Here is a 21,028-nt window from a genome sequence, read left to right as displayed (position 1 = left end):
AATCATTTTTGTCCCTTCCTCCTGACCAGTTACATTTTAACCTTTGGCTTTGCTCATTTAAAAATTCCAATGTCAATGTCAGCTGGCAGGGATTGAACAAGGATCAGCCAGCATTCCCACAGAAACAGTGAGATTCTGCTGGCCTTTTGCAACAGCAATGAGCTCAGCATTGGGAATATGCTCTTCCACAAAAGACATGAACTTCTCCAAATAATAGCGCCCCAAATTAAATTGATTGTATCTACATCAGAGGACATCTTTTAGGGATGTTTGGATTTGATGAGGGGCTGATATAGGATCAAACCTTGTGTCTGGCAAGATGCACCTGAAGCTGAAGAAGACATCAATCACAAAGTCACAATGGTCTTTTGCAACTGAGAAACTGAAGGCCAACAACATACCGGATAGCTTTCAGCTGGAAAACTCCAAGGTTCAAAGCAAGACAGAGGTCAGGCAACATTGAGAATCAGGAGGAAATCGTCAAAAGAGGGATTAAGGAGAGTGCAGAAGGCTCCATTGAGTGAAGCAGAGGAATCAAGAACAATGGATCATTGACCCAGCACAAGTTGATGAAAGAAAGTTGGTAAGAATCAAGCAGGATCAAGAAACCACTTAAAGCAATGACAAGATGATGTTCAGAACTGCAGAATGTAAAGCAATGAAGAAGAGCTGCAGGAGAGATAAATACGGATGGATAAAGTCAAAAGGAAGGGTGAAACCAGATGTAGCCAGCCAGAAGATGCCTGAGATGTTATACATGGTTATATGGAAACTGACAATTGCGAGGAGCAACAAGACTGTCAAGCAACAGCAAGGACAGCAGGATGCTATTAACAGGTAAGAAGCAGGGTGGAAGAGAGTAGCAATGGGTAAAACACCCTCGGGAGATCCTCAACCAGCCCAAAACCAGCTCCTCATTAGAGGTGTATGACAGCATTGCACTGCAGCAGCCAAAATCCTGGGAGAAATTGCTATATCAAAGGTCCAAAGAGTTATCAAGAGTCTAAAGAACAACAAACCACCTATGATTGATGTCATACCAGTAGAGCTATTGAAGTAAGGCAAGGATGCCATATGAAGACAGCTCACAAAACTGCTCAAAAAGATCCATACTGTGGAGGATATCCCAAATGACTGGACTATTTGACAAGCTGCCAAAGAAAGGGAACCACAATGATTGCAACAAAGAAGGGCTGGCAGATCATGCTGTGAGCAGATCCTTATGCTGAGGAACATCAGAAGCCACATGTAAGTAATTTCATTCATTTCACAAAGACTTTCAATAGCATCCATTGGCAACACCACTGGTTGACAGATGTACACTTTCCAGGAATAGTCACCTTACTGGCTGAAAAATCTAACATACTCTAAGACATGAGGACCAGTCATGAGAAAAGCAGTGCCAATGATAACTGGACAACAATGAAGCCCTCCCATTACCAAAGGGCATGGTATCACTGCTATTAGGTAGAAAGCAACATTTCTAGGGGGCCTGATAAAAAGATCAATACCTATACAAGAATTGCCAAAGTACTATCAGTTTTCCAGTGGCTCCACAAGGTGTGGGCATTCAGTACCTTCCACAAGGCTACGTAGCTGCAATTCCATGTGTAATCATGGTAGAAACTGCACTCCATGCCAGCAAGATATGGAAAAGAAAAGCTATCAGGTAGGTTGGACATTTTCCACCAGCGTTGCTAACAAAAAGAATAGAAACAGAAAGTGTGGGGAAACTCAGCACATCTGCCAGCATCTGTGCAGAGAAAACAGTTAATATTTCAAGCCTGAGTTAACTTTTCTACCAACCTATTCAGTATCTGCAGAATTCATTATTTTTCTTCCAGATCTCCAATATCTGCAGTATCTTACTTTTATTATGATGCTGCCTACATAAGATCCTGAGTATCATTAGGTGAGACAACATTACCAGTGAATAAGTATGTTACAGGACTTCTCAGAAGTGGTTCCAGGAAATTCTGACATTTGGTACCCATCTGCTCTTCTATTTATGATTGTATATTTCTGTCTGATTGGAATTAATTCATAATGTCATTCTAGCTTTGTTTTCATTTAGGATGCAATTAAACCATTTCTGCTTCTAAGGGGTACAAAGATACCAACATAATTTCAGAATTAGGACTTGTTTCCAAATGCAATGATAAGGATGTGTTCAGCTTGCACTATTTACTGAACGAAGTATGATGCCACTGTGATAGTGACTCAAAGAAAAAGACTCATTTTAATCCATTTGGCATTTTCCATGCAATTAGGTATTAATGTTCCTCCTGTATCCCTGGAGGAAAGGCAAAGGCTTGAAGTCAATTGATTCCTTCTGTAGGATGGAATGGTGAAGGGCTTACGCCTGAAATGCTGATTCTCCTGCTCCTCAGATGCTGCCTGACCTGTTGTGCTTTTCCAGCGCCATACTTTTCAATTCTGATCTCCAACATCTGCAGTCCTCACTTTCTCTCACCCATTGACAAGTACCTAATATTCTCTGTCCTCAATCAATTATTATCAAGTCCCAAATTTTAACTGGAATCATATAGCCCTTGTCTTCTGGTAATGACTCATTTGAAACTATCTGGCTAAGCAATGTTGTATCATTTGTAACAGGTCTCTGCTAATATTTGCATTGCTCATTCTATGTACATAAAGCTCTTTCTTTCTTAATCACGTATTGCATTGCCATTCTCTAACCTAATGTTACGTCTCTCTGGGACAGTGTGCTGGAAATCAAGCCCCCTTATTCCAGGAGTCACTACCTTTGTGAAAATTTGGTTAAATCATTGAATTGCCCAAGTTTATCCAACTGTCCAATTCAGGTTACAATAATATGCGCACCAGACTTTTATTTTAGGTAACAAATGAATCCTTATTGCAAACAATTTTGACCAATGGCAAAAAAAGCATGAATTGCCAACTTATAATTCTATAAATTAAACTTTGTCCTTTTTAAAAACATTCCCATACACATACAGATGGACACACAGAGACAAAACACCAATATTACAAGTGGGGGAGGAACAAGCACATCAGTAAAGCACAGTTCTATCATCAGTCCAGCTATAAGGAGCTGCTTTCTTTCAGATTCTTTCTAATTCCATTCAACTCTGATGACGAAATGTGATTGTGGATGCATCAATCCTCAACCATTCATTCACTGATTTAAGATTCACTCTTTTAGTATCTCTGAAAGCTTTTTCTTCTGCCATTTTCCTTTCAAGAGAGGAACTTGCAAACAAAATGCATATCTAACTGCTTAGAAATTTCATTTCCTGCTATACTACAGGAAGGGGAGAGAGTGATTTAGGTGCTTTCTCTTTCACAGGGTGGATGTTTCTACTGTATTGTCCAAGTAGAAAATTGTAGTAACTTGCCATACACCAATCAATATGACTGTTCTAGGCTGTCCATGATGTTAGTTAGGCCACTTGTGAAAATTCCATGCAATTATGGTCTTCCTATCAGAAGAATGCTGTGAAACTTGACAGGGTTCAGGAAAGATTTACAAGGATGTTGCCAGGGTTGAAGGATTTGAGCTATAGGGAGAAGCTGAATAGGCTGGGGCTGTTTTTCCTGACGCTTCAGAGGCTGTGAGGGTGACCCTATAGAGGTTTATAAAATCATGAGGGGCATGGATAGGATAAATAGCCAAAATGTTTTCCCTGGGTGGGGGAGTCCAGAACTAGAGGGCATAGGTTTAGGGTGAGAGAGGAAAAGGAACTGAAGGGGCAACATTTTCAAGCAGAGTGTGGTGCGTGTATCAAATGAACTGCCAGAGGAAGTGGTGGAGGCTGGTAAAACTGCAGCATTTAAAAGGGATCTGGATGGGTATTAGAATAGGAAGGGTTTAGAGGGATAAGGGATAAGCGCTAGCAAATGGGACTAGATAAGATTAGGATATCTGGTCAGCATGGACGAGTTGGATCGAAGGATCTGTTTCCATGCTGTACATCTCTATGACTCCATGACACTTCAACACGCCCAACTAGTCTTGCTTGAAAAACCAAACAAAAAAATGTGTTCAAAACTGCTCTGAATACAAATCCATGGAGCCGAAGTGTCTGGTATCTTCCCCCACAGCTTGAATAAGTTAACACTGTAAATACACTGAGGTACACTTACAGTGAGTTCAGATAACTCCCTTTTTAAAATTATAACATCTTCTTTCACCACCTCTTGGTTTGAAGCAGCATCTTTTCCCATTTTTTTAGCCCACAGTCCAAAATCTAGTGTATTTTTTACACTAGCATGTACAGAACGTTTTCTAATGAAGCAAGTGCAAAGCTCTTTCTCACCAAGTAACTACAGAGCACTCTCAACCAACTTTGCAAAGAGTGTCTGAATTATAAAACTAAAAATACTCTTCAACCAAACATGCACACAGCTCTCTCTGTGTCAAAAATGTACAGGTTACTATCTAAACCAGCATCAAAGTCCTCTCCAGAAATTCACAAATCTCAAGCACATAAAGAATTCTCTCCAATTTAAGCATAAGCAGAGTTCCCTGTGACCAAGCACGCACTGAGTCCTTTATAACATGTGAGTGTAGTGTTTAGATTGGAAGCAGAGTAAATTCTCTCAAAATATTAATATTACTCACCACATTAATATAGATTTACCTACCATTAGATATGACGCAACTATAAATTTGACGAATGAGATTACCATTAATAAAGATAATGGGTCAAATCTGCACTGCAGGATCGTGAATCTAACACTCAGTAAACTCTAGGTCCCACACCAAACACGAGCTGTCTCACTCTCAGGATGTTATTTCTAAATGTAAATAGCCTAATTGGCTAAGAGGTGAGCTCAACACCCAATTGCAGGCATGCAGCATTTCCAAGAGGTTGTGGCTATTGCCTGGAGCCAGCAACAAAAAACAGACAGCAACCATGAAGCAAGAGAGGAAAAGGCCAGGAATGAGAAATGTAGGAGCAATTCATTCCAGAATTTGTTAGAGCTACAGAATAAATCTAAAAGCTAATGCATGGCAAGTAGCCAAGGTTCCATGTTGAATCTGACAGGTCTGCACAATGTTGCTTGAGATTGTAGACGTTCATTGAAAAATTCCAACTTTTGAACTGACAAAGTTCTCCTTAACAACCATCAACTGATGTTGTCAAAAGATGTGAAGCTGGAAAAGCACAGCAGGTCAGACAGCATCCAAGGAGCAGGCAAGTCAATGTTTTGGGTCAAATCCCTTCGTCAAAACTGTGCCTGTCTCTCACATCTCCTGTCTGCTTTTTAACAACTCCAACTGTCCCAGGGGTACTGAGCCCACTCAACAACTTCATTAACAATTGCTTTTAATTCTCTTCCGTAATGAATCCCAGTCTATAGTCCTTTAAAAGTCCTGGTCATATATATATTCTTCTTCAGGCATTATAAATCTGTGGTCATGGTGGAGGCCCTATATTGTTACAAATCATAAGCTGATTCACAATGAGCAACACTAGTGAAGAGCTGGGACTTGAAGTACATGTTGTGTAAAATTACCGACCTGTTCTGAAAATCCAGAAGCTCGTTATTGATTTTTTCAATATCCAATTCACTCCATAAAATGTCATTGTAACCATTGACATTTTCAATCACCGAATCATAAAGACTATACAATTTCTGAAGTAAAGTCAGTTCCCGCTTGATTCTCAGCAAGTCAGGATATTCTATTTCATAAAACAAGAAGGTATACATTTTATTACCAAAAAAGGATATATCATTAACATACCTTTGTGTATTTATACTTAAATATTTTAGTGTAAGTTGTTACAACTTGGGGTAAACCCTCCTGCTTAATTTAAAACCAGTAGCACGGGAAAGATTTATCCCGTGCAGCAATCTGTAAACATTCAAGTGGTCACGAACTATTTAAAGTAAAAATTAACAACTTTATTTCTTAAAGTAAACAAAGAATAATTAACTAACAACTATTTACAATTCCTTCCTCGAACTTACTTTTACCTTCCCTTCTATAATACTAGTCTAATAAAGCTCCCCATTAAGATTTACAGAAAATTGAAATATTAAGACCAGCCAGTGGTTGAATCTTCTCTTTATCTTCGTCAGTAGATTGGCTCTTCAGGTTAGTGTTGAGGTTTTTCTCTGGGCAAATACCTTCACTAGACAGGTACCTCTCAGAGACTTCTGACAAGCAGTCTACGGCTGTTGGCCTGTTGGCAGTTCTCCTCCCAACTGTTCAATTTTCCCTTGTCCTCTACCCCAAAACATCAGATTGTGTCATTGGTGTTTAAGATTGTCAGTATACTCAATTCAGGCTTGATTGGAATTTGGTACTTTTGGGGTATAATTGAAACTGATTGCCTAATTCAAATCTGTTTTGTTATTTCCAGGTAACCATCTACCCCGGTAGTTGGAGCACATGTTACATTGTGTCTTATTGAGAACACTTGGTGTTATCGCTGCTAGCTTTTACACTCTTAAAGTATAGTACACCCACATCTTCATAACAAAGTGTCATCTTATCATATGTAGAGCATAAAATATAGTTCCATCAACTCATTTTATAGAGGATATCTTATACAATTATAGCACAAGGTGGCGGCACAGAGGCTCAGTCGTTAGCACTGCTGCCTCACAGTGTCAAGGACCCAGATTTGAGTGAACCCAGAATGTGTAGAGTTACACATTCTCCCCGTATCTGTGTAGGTTTCTCCAGGTGCTCCAGTCATCCCACAATCCAAAGATGTGCAGGCTAGGTGAATTAGCCATGCTAAATTGCCCATAGTGTTAGGTGCATTAGTCAGGGGTAAATTTAGGGAAATGGATTTGGGTGAGTTACTCTTTGGAGGGTCGGTGTGAACTTGTTAGGCCAAAGGACCTATTTCCACACTGTAGGGAATCTAGTCTAAACAATGTGTTATGGATACTATACTTAACTCTAAAACAACTTAAATGAGAAAAGCTGTTTTGAGGTCCAGTGGTAATGTCCTGACTTCTGAGCCAGGAGGCTCAAGTTCAAGTCACACCTGTTCCAAAAGTGCTTCATAACACCTCTGAATAGGTTGCTTGAAGCAAAAATGATGAAAAATTAAACAAATGACAAACTAATAATAAAAACTAATATTAGTTATAGACAGACAACTGTTACCAATAACAGGTAGCCCAAAAAGCTCTTCTCCTCCAGAATAAGTGTTGAATTTCCTCCACAGTTCATCAAAGCTTGCCTGGAAGATCTGTAGCCTGTCACTTGCTTCTCTCGGTGAAATACCTTCAATACTAGGGCCTCTGTGATGAGCAATCATATAATAACACAAGTTACTTCATTTCTTCTGCAATTTCTATGTTCCACTCTCACTTGGACAATAAATGAATTAACGTACTGTTCAGAAAGTTATGGCCTTTACTTTCTTGATCTTAAAGCATGATTTTACAACTTGAATACAAAACAATATTTATTATGGTTTGTCAATCCATTGTTCATTAAAAAGGATCTCCAATAACTTTCACTATCCTGACAGGAATGGTCTATAAATACATAATGCATTGTTACTCCGATATTCACCAAAGATTTTGATAGACACAGGCTAGTATCAATAGCACAGATTAAATAGGTTAAATTTGTGGGCAAAGGTATGGCAAATGGAGCATAATGTAGGAAAATGAAGCATTGTTCATTTTGACAGGAAGGACAAAATGAGGATATTGTCTAAAAAGTGAGAGATTGCAGAGTTCTGAGATACAGAGTGATCTGGTTGTCCTTATGCGTGAATCACAATGGATTAGAATACAGGCACAGCAAATGATTATGAAAGTTAATAGAATACTATCATATTGTCACAAGTGGAGTGGAACTAAATACAGAATTAGGGAGGTTACAGAACATGAGAAAGACTGCAAATGGAGTACTGTGCACAGTACTAGTCACCTTCTTTAAGGAAACTTGTTAATGTGCTGTTCAGAGAAGGGATTATCTTGTATTTAGCTTTCATTCAGAAAGTTAGGAGGTATGGGATACAAGGAAATATGACTGTCTGGGTACAGAATTGGCTGGCCGAAAGAAGACAGCAAGTGGTAGTGGATAGAAAATATATTGCCTGGAGGTCAGTGACCAGAGGTGTCCCACAGGAATCTGTTCTTGTGCCTCTGCTCTTTGAAGTTTTTATAAATAACTTGAATGAAGAAGTGGAAGAGTGGGTTACTAAGTTTGCCAATGACATCAACGTTGGAGGTGTTATAGATAGTGTCGAGGCCTGCTGCAAGCTACAACAAGACATTGACAGGATACAGGGCAAGGCTGAGAAGTGGCAGGTGGAGTTCAAACTGGATAAAAGTGAAGTGATTCATTTTGGAAGGTCAAATTTGAATGCTGAATACAGGGTTAAAGACATGATTCTTGGCAGTGTGGAGGAACAGCAGGATCTTGGGGTCAATGTACATAGATCCCTCAAAATTGCCACCCAGTTGATAGGATTGTTAAGAAGGCGTATGGTGTGTTGGCTTTCATTAACAGAACAATTGAGTTTAAGAGCCATGAGGTTTTGCTGTAGCTCTATAAAACCCTGGCTAGACCACACTTGGAATATTGTGTCTAATTCTGGTCACCTCATTATATGAAAGATGTAGATGCTTCAGGGAGTGTGCAGAGGAGTTTTACCAGGATGCTGCCTGGATTGGAGGGCTTGCCTTATGAAGAGAGGTTGAGTGAGCGAGGGCTTTTCGCACTGGAGAGAAGGAAGAGAGGTGACTTGATAGAGGTGTACAAAGTAATGGGACGCATAGATAGAGTAGATAGCCAGAGACTTTTCCCCACGGCAGAAATGGCTGTCACGAAGGGTCATAATTTTAAGGTGATTGGAGGAAGGTAAAAGGGAGATGTCAGAGGTACATTCTTTATGCAGAGAGTAGTGAGTGCATGGACTGCACTGCCAACAGTGGTAGTAGAGTCAGAGACATTCGGGACATTTAAGCGACTGCTGGACAAGGGGACAGCAGTAAATTGAGTGATCCCAGATTAAGATAAATGCTTGGCACAATATCGTGGACTGAAGGGCCTGTACTGTGCAACTTGATCGAAACATAAAATCCTGAGCAGTCTTGGCAAAATACTTGTGAAGAAGATCTTTCCTCCCAAGGGAGAATCTATGACTGCAGTCACTGACTAAACGTCAGGGGCGACTCATCTAAAACAGAGATGAGGTATTTTTTCTCTCACAAGGTCAAAAGGAAAATGTAGATAAATTTTTGTTAGACTTGTGGATTTGTGGATTTAAAGTTACAATCAAATCAACCATGATCTTAACAAATGACGGAGCAGATCAAGGGGCTGAATGGCCTTCTCCTGCTCCCAATTTGATTGTACGCATGCAGCAACTGGTGCAGAATGGAACTGGACCTGGCTGCAAAGCCCAACAGTACAGAGGCACAAGAAAAGTAAAGGTGAAATTTACAAGAGTGATAGCAGAAATGCACACTTATACTTATCAGAAAAAGACTGATAGGCCTGTCTTGAATAAGAGGATTTGTTTAAAGAACTGTTTTAAACTATAAACAGTTTATATAGACAAGACAGACAGAGAACGGTTTCTCTAATAAGGAGCACAGGTCTTCAATACAAGATTGTCACCAAGAAATCCCATAGGGAATTCATAGAATGTGGAGCATACTTCTACATGCAGTGGGTCAAATGAATATGATAGAGGCATTAAAGGAGGAATTTACAAGCACCACAGCTCACCATTTGTTGGAACACTGATGCAGGAGTTCAGAGCCTATTTGTGCATGCCTGACATTTCTGAAGTTGTGGTTAATTTGAGAGGGGTAATGACAATGAATGTTGACAATTTGCCATCACAATTCTGCAAAGTTCAGTCTGTTGTTTATTAGTTTTCCAGATATTTGCAATAAGGCCACACAATGGGCCTTAGAAGAGTTTATTCATTATCTCAAACATCTTAGAAAGATGTCTTACTGGCATGCTTTATCCTCTTGAGCCAGCATTGAGTGGTTGTAAGAAATCAATTCCATTGTTTATTTCTTCAAGTATATTACTAAAAAAGGAAGAAATTTCAGGGATAGTTTACTCAGCCCACTTGGTCAGAAGTAACAGAAAGATGAGAAATGTCATGTTCAAAGACCATCAACAAGCCTGAGAGATTTTCTATTGCCAAAAAGGTTTGAGTGAACTTTTAGATTCCTTCAGTGCTGAGACAGAGTAAAATCGAATGCTGCTATCTAGATCAGTAGTTGGGACAGAGCTGCTTATTTTAGTATTTTATTGGATTTTTAAAGAGCTTTATGCTAGGTAATTCATGAATATAACAGCTAAGCCATGCATTCACTTGATAGCTCTAAAGCAGTCATCTTTCACATCTTGCTTCAATAAATTGCTTTCTGTTTACTTTTACTGAAACATTAGGAAAATGCATGTGAGCCATATGTTAATGTCTAGATATCCTATTCAGATTACACAGCTGTTCTATTATTTCATACAGTTTCTTTGTCATTTTATGAGATATTGTGAAGTGCAAGCACGTCCCTGACTCCAAGGCACAGGAGTTGCTTAGAGAGTGACCCAAACTGTTATCTTGAATTGCCTAAACCTTCAAACATGAGGAGAGGCCTCTGACTCAACCTATGTTGCTTTATGGATTGGGATGAGAAAGAAATCCCACTGTAAGAACATCTCCAGTGGTTACAAGGGAAATTTAAAGTCACGGATGCCCATTTTACCTTGCCCAGACTCATTTCTGATTAGCTACAACCATGCAGACTTGGGCTGTTTGCCCTAAACACAACCTGCTTTTCCACAGATTTATTTTGAGTTTTTCATCCCTGGTCTAAGGCCTGCTGAGCAGTATAATTCTAAGTATGCCAGCTGCACAGTCAAAATAATGTTCATTCCATATCTACTGACAATGCTTAGTCGGTGGCTCAGTGGTTAGCACTGCTGCCTCACAGCACCAGGTTCAATTCCAGCCTTGGGTGACTGTCTGTGTGGAGTTTGCACATAGTATCTGTGTGGGTTTCCTCCGGGTGCTCTGGTTTCCTCCCACAGTACAAAGATGTGCGGTCAGGTGAATTAGCCATGCTAAATTGCCCATAGAGTTAGGAGCATTAGTGAGAGGGAAATGGGACTGGGTGGCTTACTCTTCGGAGGGTCGGTGTGGACTTGTTGGGCTGAAAGGCCTGTTTTCACACTGTAGTGAATCTAACCTAACCATAGTCTCATCAAGCACTTCTGTCATTGATGTTCATTGCCTCTTATCAAAGTTAGCATCCCCCCTCAGCAAAGCTGGCACTCCTTAGCCCCACTATGACATATTTTCACTGCTCACAGGTGATGTTCAACACAATCCTGCCTTTTAGCAATCTGCATACTCTCCCTCTCTCCCTCTCCCAGACAACTACTGGAACCCTTGGCTTCTGTCCAGGTGATGTCAGAAGAATTAATCTTGTTGGGGGTGGGTGGGGGTGCTGTTGAGCATTTTGTGAAGGGATAGGAGATGGGAATGAGAGAGGGTGCGATCTTTTTAATAATGCCTTTGAACTTGTGCTATGACTACAGTAATTTATGAAAGGAACTCTTTAGAAAGGGACTCTTTAGAAATAAAAAGAAAGTTCATGATCAGTTTGTCAATGGGTTAGGGAGGGCGTTAATCATTAATGGGAAGCTCTGTTAGAAGTATCAGTGAACACAGTCTGAGGGGTTATGGAGAAGGCTAAAACACTTTCTGGAGGAATTAGCAGGGGGGTCCTTTTGGGGGAGTGAATAATAGCTTGGGGGTAGATTAGGAAGGGGAGTGTGAACACTGTTTTGAGGGGTGTTAGGTAAGATGTTGAACATTGTTTGAGAAGTTGGGAAGTGGGATGAATACTTGAGAAATTATTGGGTATGAAACCTTTTTGGGAGTGTTACAGAAGGCTGGTTTGAGTGAATACCTGTTTGGGTGTGTTGGTATAAGGGGGTAGGGTGAATACCATTTGGGGGTTTAGGGAGGAGTTACACACTATCTGGAGCAATAAGGAGGAGTATGAACACTGTCAGGGAGTGAGAGGCTCTATCAAAACAAATCAAAATCTGATCCAGTATCTAAGACTCAAAATTTGTAACCCCTTTATACAGGAAATGTTATATATATGCTTCCTGCCAAAAAACACACAGTATCAGACACTTAAGTCTAAACGAGGAGACCTTACCAACTTTGTTCCCCAGGGCTATTGATCAGATCACCCTAAGAGATTGATGTTATCTTTTTAATAATGCCTTTGAACTTATGCTATGACTACAGTAATATATGAAAGGGACTCTTTAGAAAGGGATTCTTTAGAAATAAAAAGAAAGTTCATTATCAGTTTGTCAAAAAAACTCAATTAATTACCCTCCACCCACCAGGTTTCACTCACTCACTCAGCATATGTCCACCATTTCCTGTTCATCCATTAAAACAGGAAATTGGTGCAATATGCAAGAGGACAGTTATTTTAAATTGAGTTTTCTGTTACAGAGTACCTTTTTACATTACATGATGTTGTTCTGCTCCCTATTATGTGAAGATTTCCTCCAGCACTTACTTTGTATCATAGTCTTGGTAAAAATTCTGAACGTCAATTTGGAATACTTTCACTCTTTCTAGCAAATCTGTCTTCATTGTAGGCTCCATTTTTAAAAGTATACTCTGTGTCTCTACAACCTGTCACACAGAGTTTTGGATAGTTAGATAAAGATGCAAAGACATAAAACACAAATGCCAATTCACGATAATGATCCTGTATGAATAATAAATCTTAATATCTTAACTTTTGTTTAGACTGCTAGTAAACTTACTTGAATGTTATCTTTCAGTTTATTACATAGATCAGTTCTTGCTGTGTTCTTGTTGTGAATGCTAATCCTGGGATTAACAATTCTTGCCAAAATGATATATTGTTTCATACACATTTGCAAGACATGTCGTGTATTGATTAAATGTGTATGCTTTTGTGTGAAAACAAACTCCAGTTTTCGTCAGAAATTTGCATTTATTGTAATGAGATATTTTGATTTTGTTTTATCATTTATTTCACAACAGAAGCTAAAATCCTAATAAACATTTCAAAGGACATAACAATAATCACCTATAATTTGAAAGGAAAAAACATCAACACTAAAAATTCTTGTCATTATGTGACAGTTTCTCCTTGATGTGGAATGAGCATTTGAATCGTGCTGCGTGTAATATTTCATTTGTCCTGCTGAACTGTTTTACAAGTGGTTGTAAGTATTTTGGTTTTTCTTGTCTTCTTATTTAAACTATTCAATTTATTCTGAAGCACTTTTATCAACAGGAGGTTAAAAATAAGGGAGACATATTGAACAACCCCTGAAAATAAGCTTAGGGAATGAATGTGTCACACACAGATTATTCCAACTACTTATAGCGTGGTCAGCTACATGAGGTAAAGTGAAACAACATCACTGATGTCAAATTAGCATTAGGCAGCAGCAGTGAATGAGTTGTTCAGTACTGTGTTAAAATGCCATTGGTCCTATTAACATCATAGTTTCATGATTAGCAATTATGCATGAGGTTCTAGTTGGAGTCTAACAGTGCCTCATCCATCACCAAAATTAATTGTACTAAAACATTTTAGTTTGCATAAACAGGGCGGGAAATGTAAACCATTTTATTTCATATCCTCTGAAAAGGGAGAGGTGAAAATAACCTCCATCTTCTGAACACTGATTCCTACAACTGCTAAACCTTTTAAAACTGGGGATAAAAGTAAATCAATATACTTCAGCAGGAATAATGTGTTGTAGCTGTAATTTCACTCAACAAGTACTCTATTGAGAACGACTAATGGTCTAGGCATAGTGGCTTAAATCTCACTAGGGTGTCTATTGAAATTTAAATACAATCAAAAATATAAAGCTTGTCTTGGTGATAGTGGCAACGACTATAATCGATTGGATAGTAAATTCTAGCCTTCCTAGTGACACCAACATCTCATGAAAGAACAATTTTTAAAAACTTCAATGGGATAGATATCGAATATCAACACAAAAATAAAAGCCATTCTTTCACAGTCTTGACCAAATCATGGACTGTACAGAGTACAGCTGAAAGCACCAAGTACTAGAATTCCATGCAATACAGAGAAAACATGGTTTGTTCAATCACTGTCACTCACAGGGTCAGAGAGTCTCTGGATATGCAGCCAGGCTGTAGTGGCAAGAGTTGGTGAAGAAGCTCAGTGCCAAAGGTGACAGGACTTCATGGCTTCAATACTGCAGAAGATCAGTGGGCCTGAATTATGTATTAAATTGAACTACGCATTATTGTACTCTTGTTATGCAATTTAAAGCATGCACTTGTACCTTTAAAAGAGTGAATGCAGGCACCTGGCATGGGACTGACAGCAGTCTCAGCATGTACTGGAAAATTGAAAGTATGTAACCTTTGGCTATGAAACAAATACCTCAGCTTGGTTGCTATGCTTTCACAGTAGTTTGAATTTAACCAATCAGTTTAAATTATGCCCCAAGATACAAAAAGCCAATCGGATTTGAATTTTACTGTTTTGACAACATTGAACCAATGAGATGATCCGATGTTTAGGGGTTTAAAAAGTAGGCATTTTGAACAGTTAGCCAGAGAAAGAGCACCCACTGCCATTTTCATATAGACTGCCATAAACCCTCTCTCTGAAAGGTACTTTTTTCTTATGAAAATCTGTGCAGCAGGAGACTGTAGACAATCCAGGGGAGATCTACAGAGAAGAATCAACACCCAACCATGGTCGGTTTGGAAAATTGATTTTGTGTAAATTTAATAGGGGCTTTTTCAGATCAGTATATTGTTACAGAGTGGGAGACAGGTAACAAGGCCTTATGAAAAAGGGGGCTTAGATAATCATTAAATAGTCATTGTTTAATGTTCTCTTTTGGAGTTAAAGAATAAAATTATTATTTTTTTCTTTAAATAGTGGAATTTGGGTAGTTTGCTGTCATTCATATTTTAACAGATTACGAGGTGAGCTTTTCTGTGTATTTGGTTTCACCGCCATGTTGTATCTCCTCCAATCACTGCAGCATACCTCACTACACCACTCGCTTCTGTAGATTCTTGCTCATGCCAGTCCTACTTGTATCCTCACTACTGCTTCCATCAGTTTCCACAGTTCCACCATCTTTTCCAGTGCATCTACATTATTTGAATCATTAAAGGTGGATCCTCAAAATATCTCTTCAGGCCAACAGTAACATTTGCACTTCTTTCTTATATGACTATCACATAACACATCATCAGACACATGGCCATTTTCAACCCAGAAAAGCAAGTCCTATAGGAATTTTATGCATGTTATCCTTTCTTTCCCTTCCCACAATAATATTGCCAACTAGATGACCAAATGCAGCTACCTTCATTCATCCTTCTCTGTATAATCTTGCCACTAACTTTCCTTCTCTTCCAGTCCAGGTTTAGAATCTTTACAGAGCCTTGAACGAGCAGAGGGTGAGGAACACAGTAGTAAAGACTAGGCATTGCTTCACTCAACGTTACTCTTGCAGACCCTGGTGCAGCCATGGCAACATGTAGTTCACTGGTATGGCAAGAGGAGATAAGCTCCAGATAAGTTTGGTGGCGGAGAAAGGAAAAAACTCGTGGTTGTATACCAAGAACCTCTAGGTGTATTGATTTGTGAGAAAGCCTACACACAGTATCATCATTCATTCACACCCTTTCTAATAGGTTGTGGGGTACCTACACCAAATGGACTGCAGCAGTTCAAGATAGCAGCTCATCACCAACTTCTCCAAGGGATGGACAATAAATGTGAATGTTGCCACTAGACTAGTAATCCACAGGTCTACACTAAAGCTCTGGAACACTTATCCAGATCCCAACATGGCAGATAATGAAATATAAATCTAATGAGTACATCTCCAAAATATGGATCAGATATATACTGGCGACCATGATATGATTGTTGAATCCATATGGTTCACTGACATCATTTACAAAACGAAATTTGTCATTGTTATCAGGTCTGGCCTTTATGTGATTCCACACCCACAGCAATGTTGCTGACTCTTAATTGCCTTCTTTTCTAACTGTTGAAATGGCAGAAGAAAATTTGTGTGCATCAAACCACTACAAATTAGAAAAGCAATGAAAGCTCACTTGCTAACACCGCTGTGGTTGTAGCTATGCCAAATAGACTTTGGTCATTCAAGAAGGAAAGGCCTAGAGGTGACTCTAAACCCACAGCAATTATTCTTACCTGCCCTCTGAGGAATCAGAGATGGACAGTAATGCTGGCCTAACGAGCCACATTCCATGAACAAATACAAAAAAAAGGCAACTGAAAAGATATTGTACTATATACCTGTAAAGAATGTTTTTGTTGCAGATCTGATAAAAATAAGAAGTGGGATATTCCATTCTGTGATTTAAAGTAGAGGTTGCCCACAAAGACAAATGTTTCATTAATCATGCTTTTAATAGTTTGTTACAATAAACATCCTAAAATATAAAATCTTTGTATGTCTTCCTTTCAGCTATTCAGTTTGAACTTCATTTTAAAGATCATTGGTCTTTATGAGATCGTAACAATGAGTTCTGAGAAACAATCTCTAACATGTGGCTGTAATTTCATTCTCTAAATCTTTGCCCTTCAAAACAGCAAACTCTTGAAATCACTTGGAGAGGAAGAAATGAAGGAGTCTGAAGATATAAATGAAGAGGAAGAAATAGGGAGCTGACAACAGACTGCCACAGTTCCAGAACTGTCAAGTTGTAAATAGTTAAATGAGAGGCTTAGGCAGTTGAGGGAATAGGATAAAGTTGAGGCCTAAAGAATTCCTGATCAGAATTTCTACCTGTATACAAGGCTGATGTGATTCACATTGCCAGTAGGATGAGTGCTTTATAATTCACTCATCTGTCCATTCCTTTCATATCTCTCTCTCTCTTTCTCTCTTTGGGCTCTGTCTCTATCTATCCACCCACCTCTCCCTTCATCCCAAAATCGTCTACAGCATAAATACCACTTTTTCCTGGCTGCAAACAGTTCTGCTGAAGTCACTGGACTCGAAATATTAACGCTGCTTTCAACCTACAGCTGTTACCACTACTTTCAGTTTTTCTTTCGGATTTCCAGCATCTGCAGACCTTTATTTTCTTTTAGTATAGGGCATATAACTCCCTTCAGTTTAAATTTAAAGGCACAGGTGCAAAATATAATAATCTTACAAAATCTCAAACTGTATCATATCAAATGGTTAATTATTATCACTGCTCAAAAGGGTTATGATAGCTGAAAAAGCAATCGTATGGGCTTGTGCCATCATGAGTTCAGTCTTTGGATGCCTGTCAGCAGATATGACTATTTAAAAGGGCCTTTCAGCTGAACTTGGCCAACATTTTAAAACTGCATACTACACCCTTTTCATATTGAAATTAGAAAACATTCCTTCAAACAACAGGTGGTAGACATTTGGAAATCTCTTCTGCAAAAAAAAACCCTGAAGATGGGCCAATTGCTAATTTTAAACTGGAGATCGATAGCTCTTTCTAAACTAAAGAATTGACGTGTTATGGAGTTAGGTCAAATATCAGTTATGTTTTCACTGAATGGTAGAACAAGCCTTAGCCCTATTCCTGTGCCTATGGAACAGTTGTATTGCAAGTTCTAATTGGAAAGTAAGACTATTGACAACAGTTTGAAGTTGCTACTGTCTTATTAAAACAATGTGAAGGCAGTGAAAATCGACAGTGGTGTTTAATACTGCGTGTCATATTCCAATATTGATCAACATACCATGATCAAATTTGTAGTTGAATGCCCTTCAGTCACACCTTAATATTCAATTGCTTTTTTAAATAACTACCTCAACTAGCCAGATGCATTCAATGCATTATCCCTGATCATACTCAAAACATTGTAATTCTTGGATCTCTTTTTTTATAGTACAAACATTTACTGTTACCTGTAACCATGTGCACAACCCCACATTTAATCCTGTTAAAAGCCATCTGTCATATATTAACCATTGGTATCTGCTGAAGATGATGAACTCTCCTTTCTTCTTGTTACTTGACAATTTTTTAAAATCCGTATTTGTCATGTAAAGGCTAAGAACTTTTTTTATTCATTCAAGGGCTGAGGACATTGATGGCTAGGCAGCATTTATTGCCCATTGCTAACTCCCAATTGGACAGTTGTTGTGGAGTTGTAGGCATGTACTGTACCTTTAAGAGATGGTGAAAGTTGGAAAGCAGAAAGCACCTGTCATGTGACTGAGTGTAGGGACAGAATGTACTGGACAATTTGAAGATGTAACATTTGAGCTGTAACTCAGATAATGAGTTGTTTTCACAACCACTCAAATTCAACCAATCAGTTTAACTTATGCCCCAAGATACTAAAACCCAACCAAATTTGAATTTTACTGTTTTGACAACATCAAACCAATGAGATGATACGATCTTTTGCGGGGGGAAACAGCATTTTGAACAGTTAGCTAGAAACAAAGAGCATCTACTGCATTGATAGGCTGCCCGCAGACCCTCTCTCTAAAAAAGGTACCTTTTTCACATGAAATATCTTTGTAGCAGAAGACCAAAGAGCAGGGGAAACACACAGAGGAAACTTGACACCCGAAGACAATAGCTAGTTTTGAAAATTGATTTGCTGGAAGTTTTATAGGGGCTTTATCAGATCAATATATTGTTTTAGAGTGGGAGGTAGATAAATCGGTAAGAGAAAGGAGGCTTACAGTTATTGGTTAGTTCTCTGTCACTCATACTTTAACAGATTATGAGGCAAGGTGAGCTGTTCCGTTTATTTGGTTTAAATTAACAGAAAGGTTTACCCCATGTCATAACACAGTTAAGACATTGCTGTAGGTCTGGAGTCACTTGTAGGCCAAGTAAGGATGGCAGTTTCCTTCCCTAATGGACATTAGTAAACCCGATGGGTACTTCCAACAATTGATAATGCATTCATGGCAGAACGATGCTGTCACTTTAAAAAGGTTATTTTGTCCTTGGTTTTTTTGAAGTGAGATTGTAAAGGTAGAAGTGTCAATCTAGCTACTGGAGACAGCCTAAGACAACAAAAAGGAAGATGAATGGCCAGTTTTCATAGACTAGGATTTCTGTTTTTTTTACTGTAGCAATCAGAAGCTGCTTGGTGACCCAAAAGGGTTGGCGGTTTCAGTGAATGATTCCAGCTGCTACTTTCTCTGAAATCACTCTTGATGTTTCCTCTTGGATTTGAGAACTGCATATAAGAATCTGAGTCTGAATTTACCTTTTTGCCAAGGGGGGTGTTTATGGGATAGGACAATATTGAAACAGTTAATTATTAATAGGTACTGTATCTACTATTCAGTTAAGTTTTCAATAATTAAGTTATTCTAAATTCCTCTTTCTTTTGTTTGTATTTTAACCATAATCTTTAAATAAATTGTGTTCTGCTTAACATCAAATATGACATGGAGGAACTGGTGTTGGACTGGGGTGGGCAAAGTTAAAAATCACACAACACCCTGGTTATAGTCTAACATGGAGTTGAAGTGTTTGGCCATGGGGCTCCGGGACACCCGCACCAACCAACCCCACCACCACATGGCCGAACACTTCAACTCCCCCTCCCACTCCGCCAAGGACATGCATGTCCTGGGCCTCCTCCATCACCATTAATGTAGATTTCATCAGTATCCTCATTTCCCCTCCCCCCAACTTATCTCAGTACCAACCTTCCAACTTGGCAATGCCCTTATGACCTGCCTACCTGTCTATCTTCCTTCCCAACTATCTGCTCCACCTTCCTCTCCAACCTATTACCAATACCCCACCTCCATCTACCTATCACACTCTCAGCTACTCTCCCCCCAACCCTACTCCCTCACCTTTATCTCTCTACCCCTTCAGCTCACAAGCCTGATGAAGGGCTTTTTCCCGAAACGTCGATTCTCCTGCTCCTCGAATGCTGCCTGACCAGTTGCACTTAACTTGTGGCTCCTACCAAGTGAAAAGCACTTATTTATTTTATTCATTAAACACTCTATGTATTCAAAAATTTGCATCCTAAGCTTGCACATTCTTTTACTTCTGGGGTCTTATTTCTAGTGGGTACCTGTGCGTTTATGTTCTTCCAGGCATAAGATAGTCCATCAACTCTCTCAGCATTTCCATCTTGAAAAAGCAACTCATGCTTACTTAGAAGGGCATACGTTTCTTCAATTGGCTCAATGGTCATGTCTATCTTTATCTGAGCATCTCGAATTTCTTTCAGTGCTGCCATGGCTCCACGCACATCATCCAAATCATTAATTGGTCGACTCAGTTGTTTGCTGAGATTTTCAATAAAGGAATAAATTTCATCCATTTCCATGGCAGTTTTTCGGTTCAAAGCTGTGCCAAATGCTCTCTTCCAGGAGCGGCATTCCTGCACCAATGCCAGTTTCAAATTCTGTGTGTCAAACTGAACTGAGCCCACTTTGTAATAAGAGGGCAACTCCTCAATCTGGGCCTCCAATTTCTAAATAAAGTGTGAAGTTCAACAAGTGTTAATTTATTTTCAGAATAAAATGTATATCAATAGATAATAATCCTTGAAAACAGTAATAAAACAATATTTTTATACATACAGAGTAGTAGGTAATTTGTTCATTGAATTCTGAAAGGATTGGTTTTGAATCCATGAATTCCTTCACTTTCTCTGCAGGATCCTGAATAGTAAAAAAATACCACAAAGTGTTTAGTAATTGACTCCACATAGGCTAAGTGACAGCATAATAAGTTCCTTTGAAACACTATATAAATCAATGCACAGCACTCTCAAAACACCCACAATACCAAGATGAATAATGTGAAAGCAATGAGCACTGGTTGCTCTAATATGTTCAGGTTAATCTTGGCATTTTTTAATACATCAGATTGCTGATATCACAATTCCATCTTTTAATGCATACATTCCTCAGAATGTCAGCAATTTTCATGCTTTAGAATGGTAATTTTTCAGCCATCTTCTGGATGAAATTATTTCTTCTAGACTACATAAAATCAGAAGC

At 38.9% G+C, this 21,028-nt stretch overlaps 1 protein-coding gene across 1 annotated transcript in view; it reads right to left on the bottom strand.

Annotated features, from left to right (window-relative positions):
• Positions 1 to 21,028, bottom strand: part of dnah5l (dynein, axonemal, heavy chain 5 like) — a 340,633-nt gene that overhangs the window by 217,900 nt on the left and 101,705 nt on the right. Inside the window, exons 26-30 of the mRNA XM_060825520.1 lie at positions 20,606 to 20,686; positions 20,092 to 20,496; positions 12,538 to 12,656; positions 7,115 to 7,251; positions 5,510 to 5,672 (exon numbers count right to left, since the gene is read on the bottom strand). Coding sequence (XP_060681503.1) covers positions 5,510 to 5,672; positions 7,115 to 7,251; positions 12,538 to 12,656; positions 20,092 to 20,496; positions 20,606 to 20,686 — 905 coding nt within the window. The remainder of the gene's footprint in view (positions 1 to 5,509; positions 5,673 to 7,114; positions 7,252 to 12,537; positions 12,657 to 20,091; positions 20,497 to 20,605; positions 20,687 to 21,028) is intronic.

Source organism: Hemiscyllium ocellatum, chromosome 5 (genome assembly GCF_020745735.1).
Source record: "Hemiscyllium ocellatum isolate sHemOce1 chromosome 5, sHemOce1.pat.X.cur, whole genome shotgun sequence".
Classification (NCBI taxonomy): Eukaryota; Metazoa; Chordata; class Chondrichthyes; order Orectolobiformes; family Hemiscylliidae; genus Hemiscyllium; species Hemiscyllium ocellatum.
The sequence above is the reverse complement of the archived record's forward strand: the minus strand, read 5'-3'. Positions and strand labels throughout refer to the sequence as shown.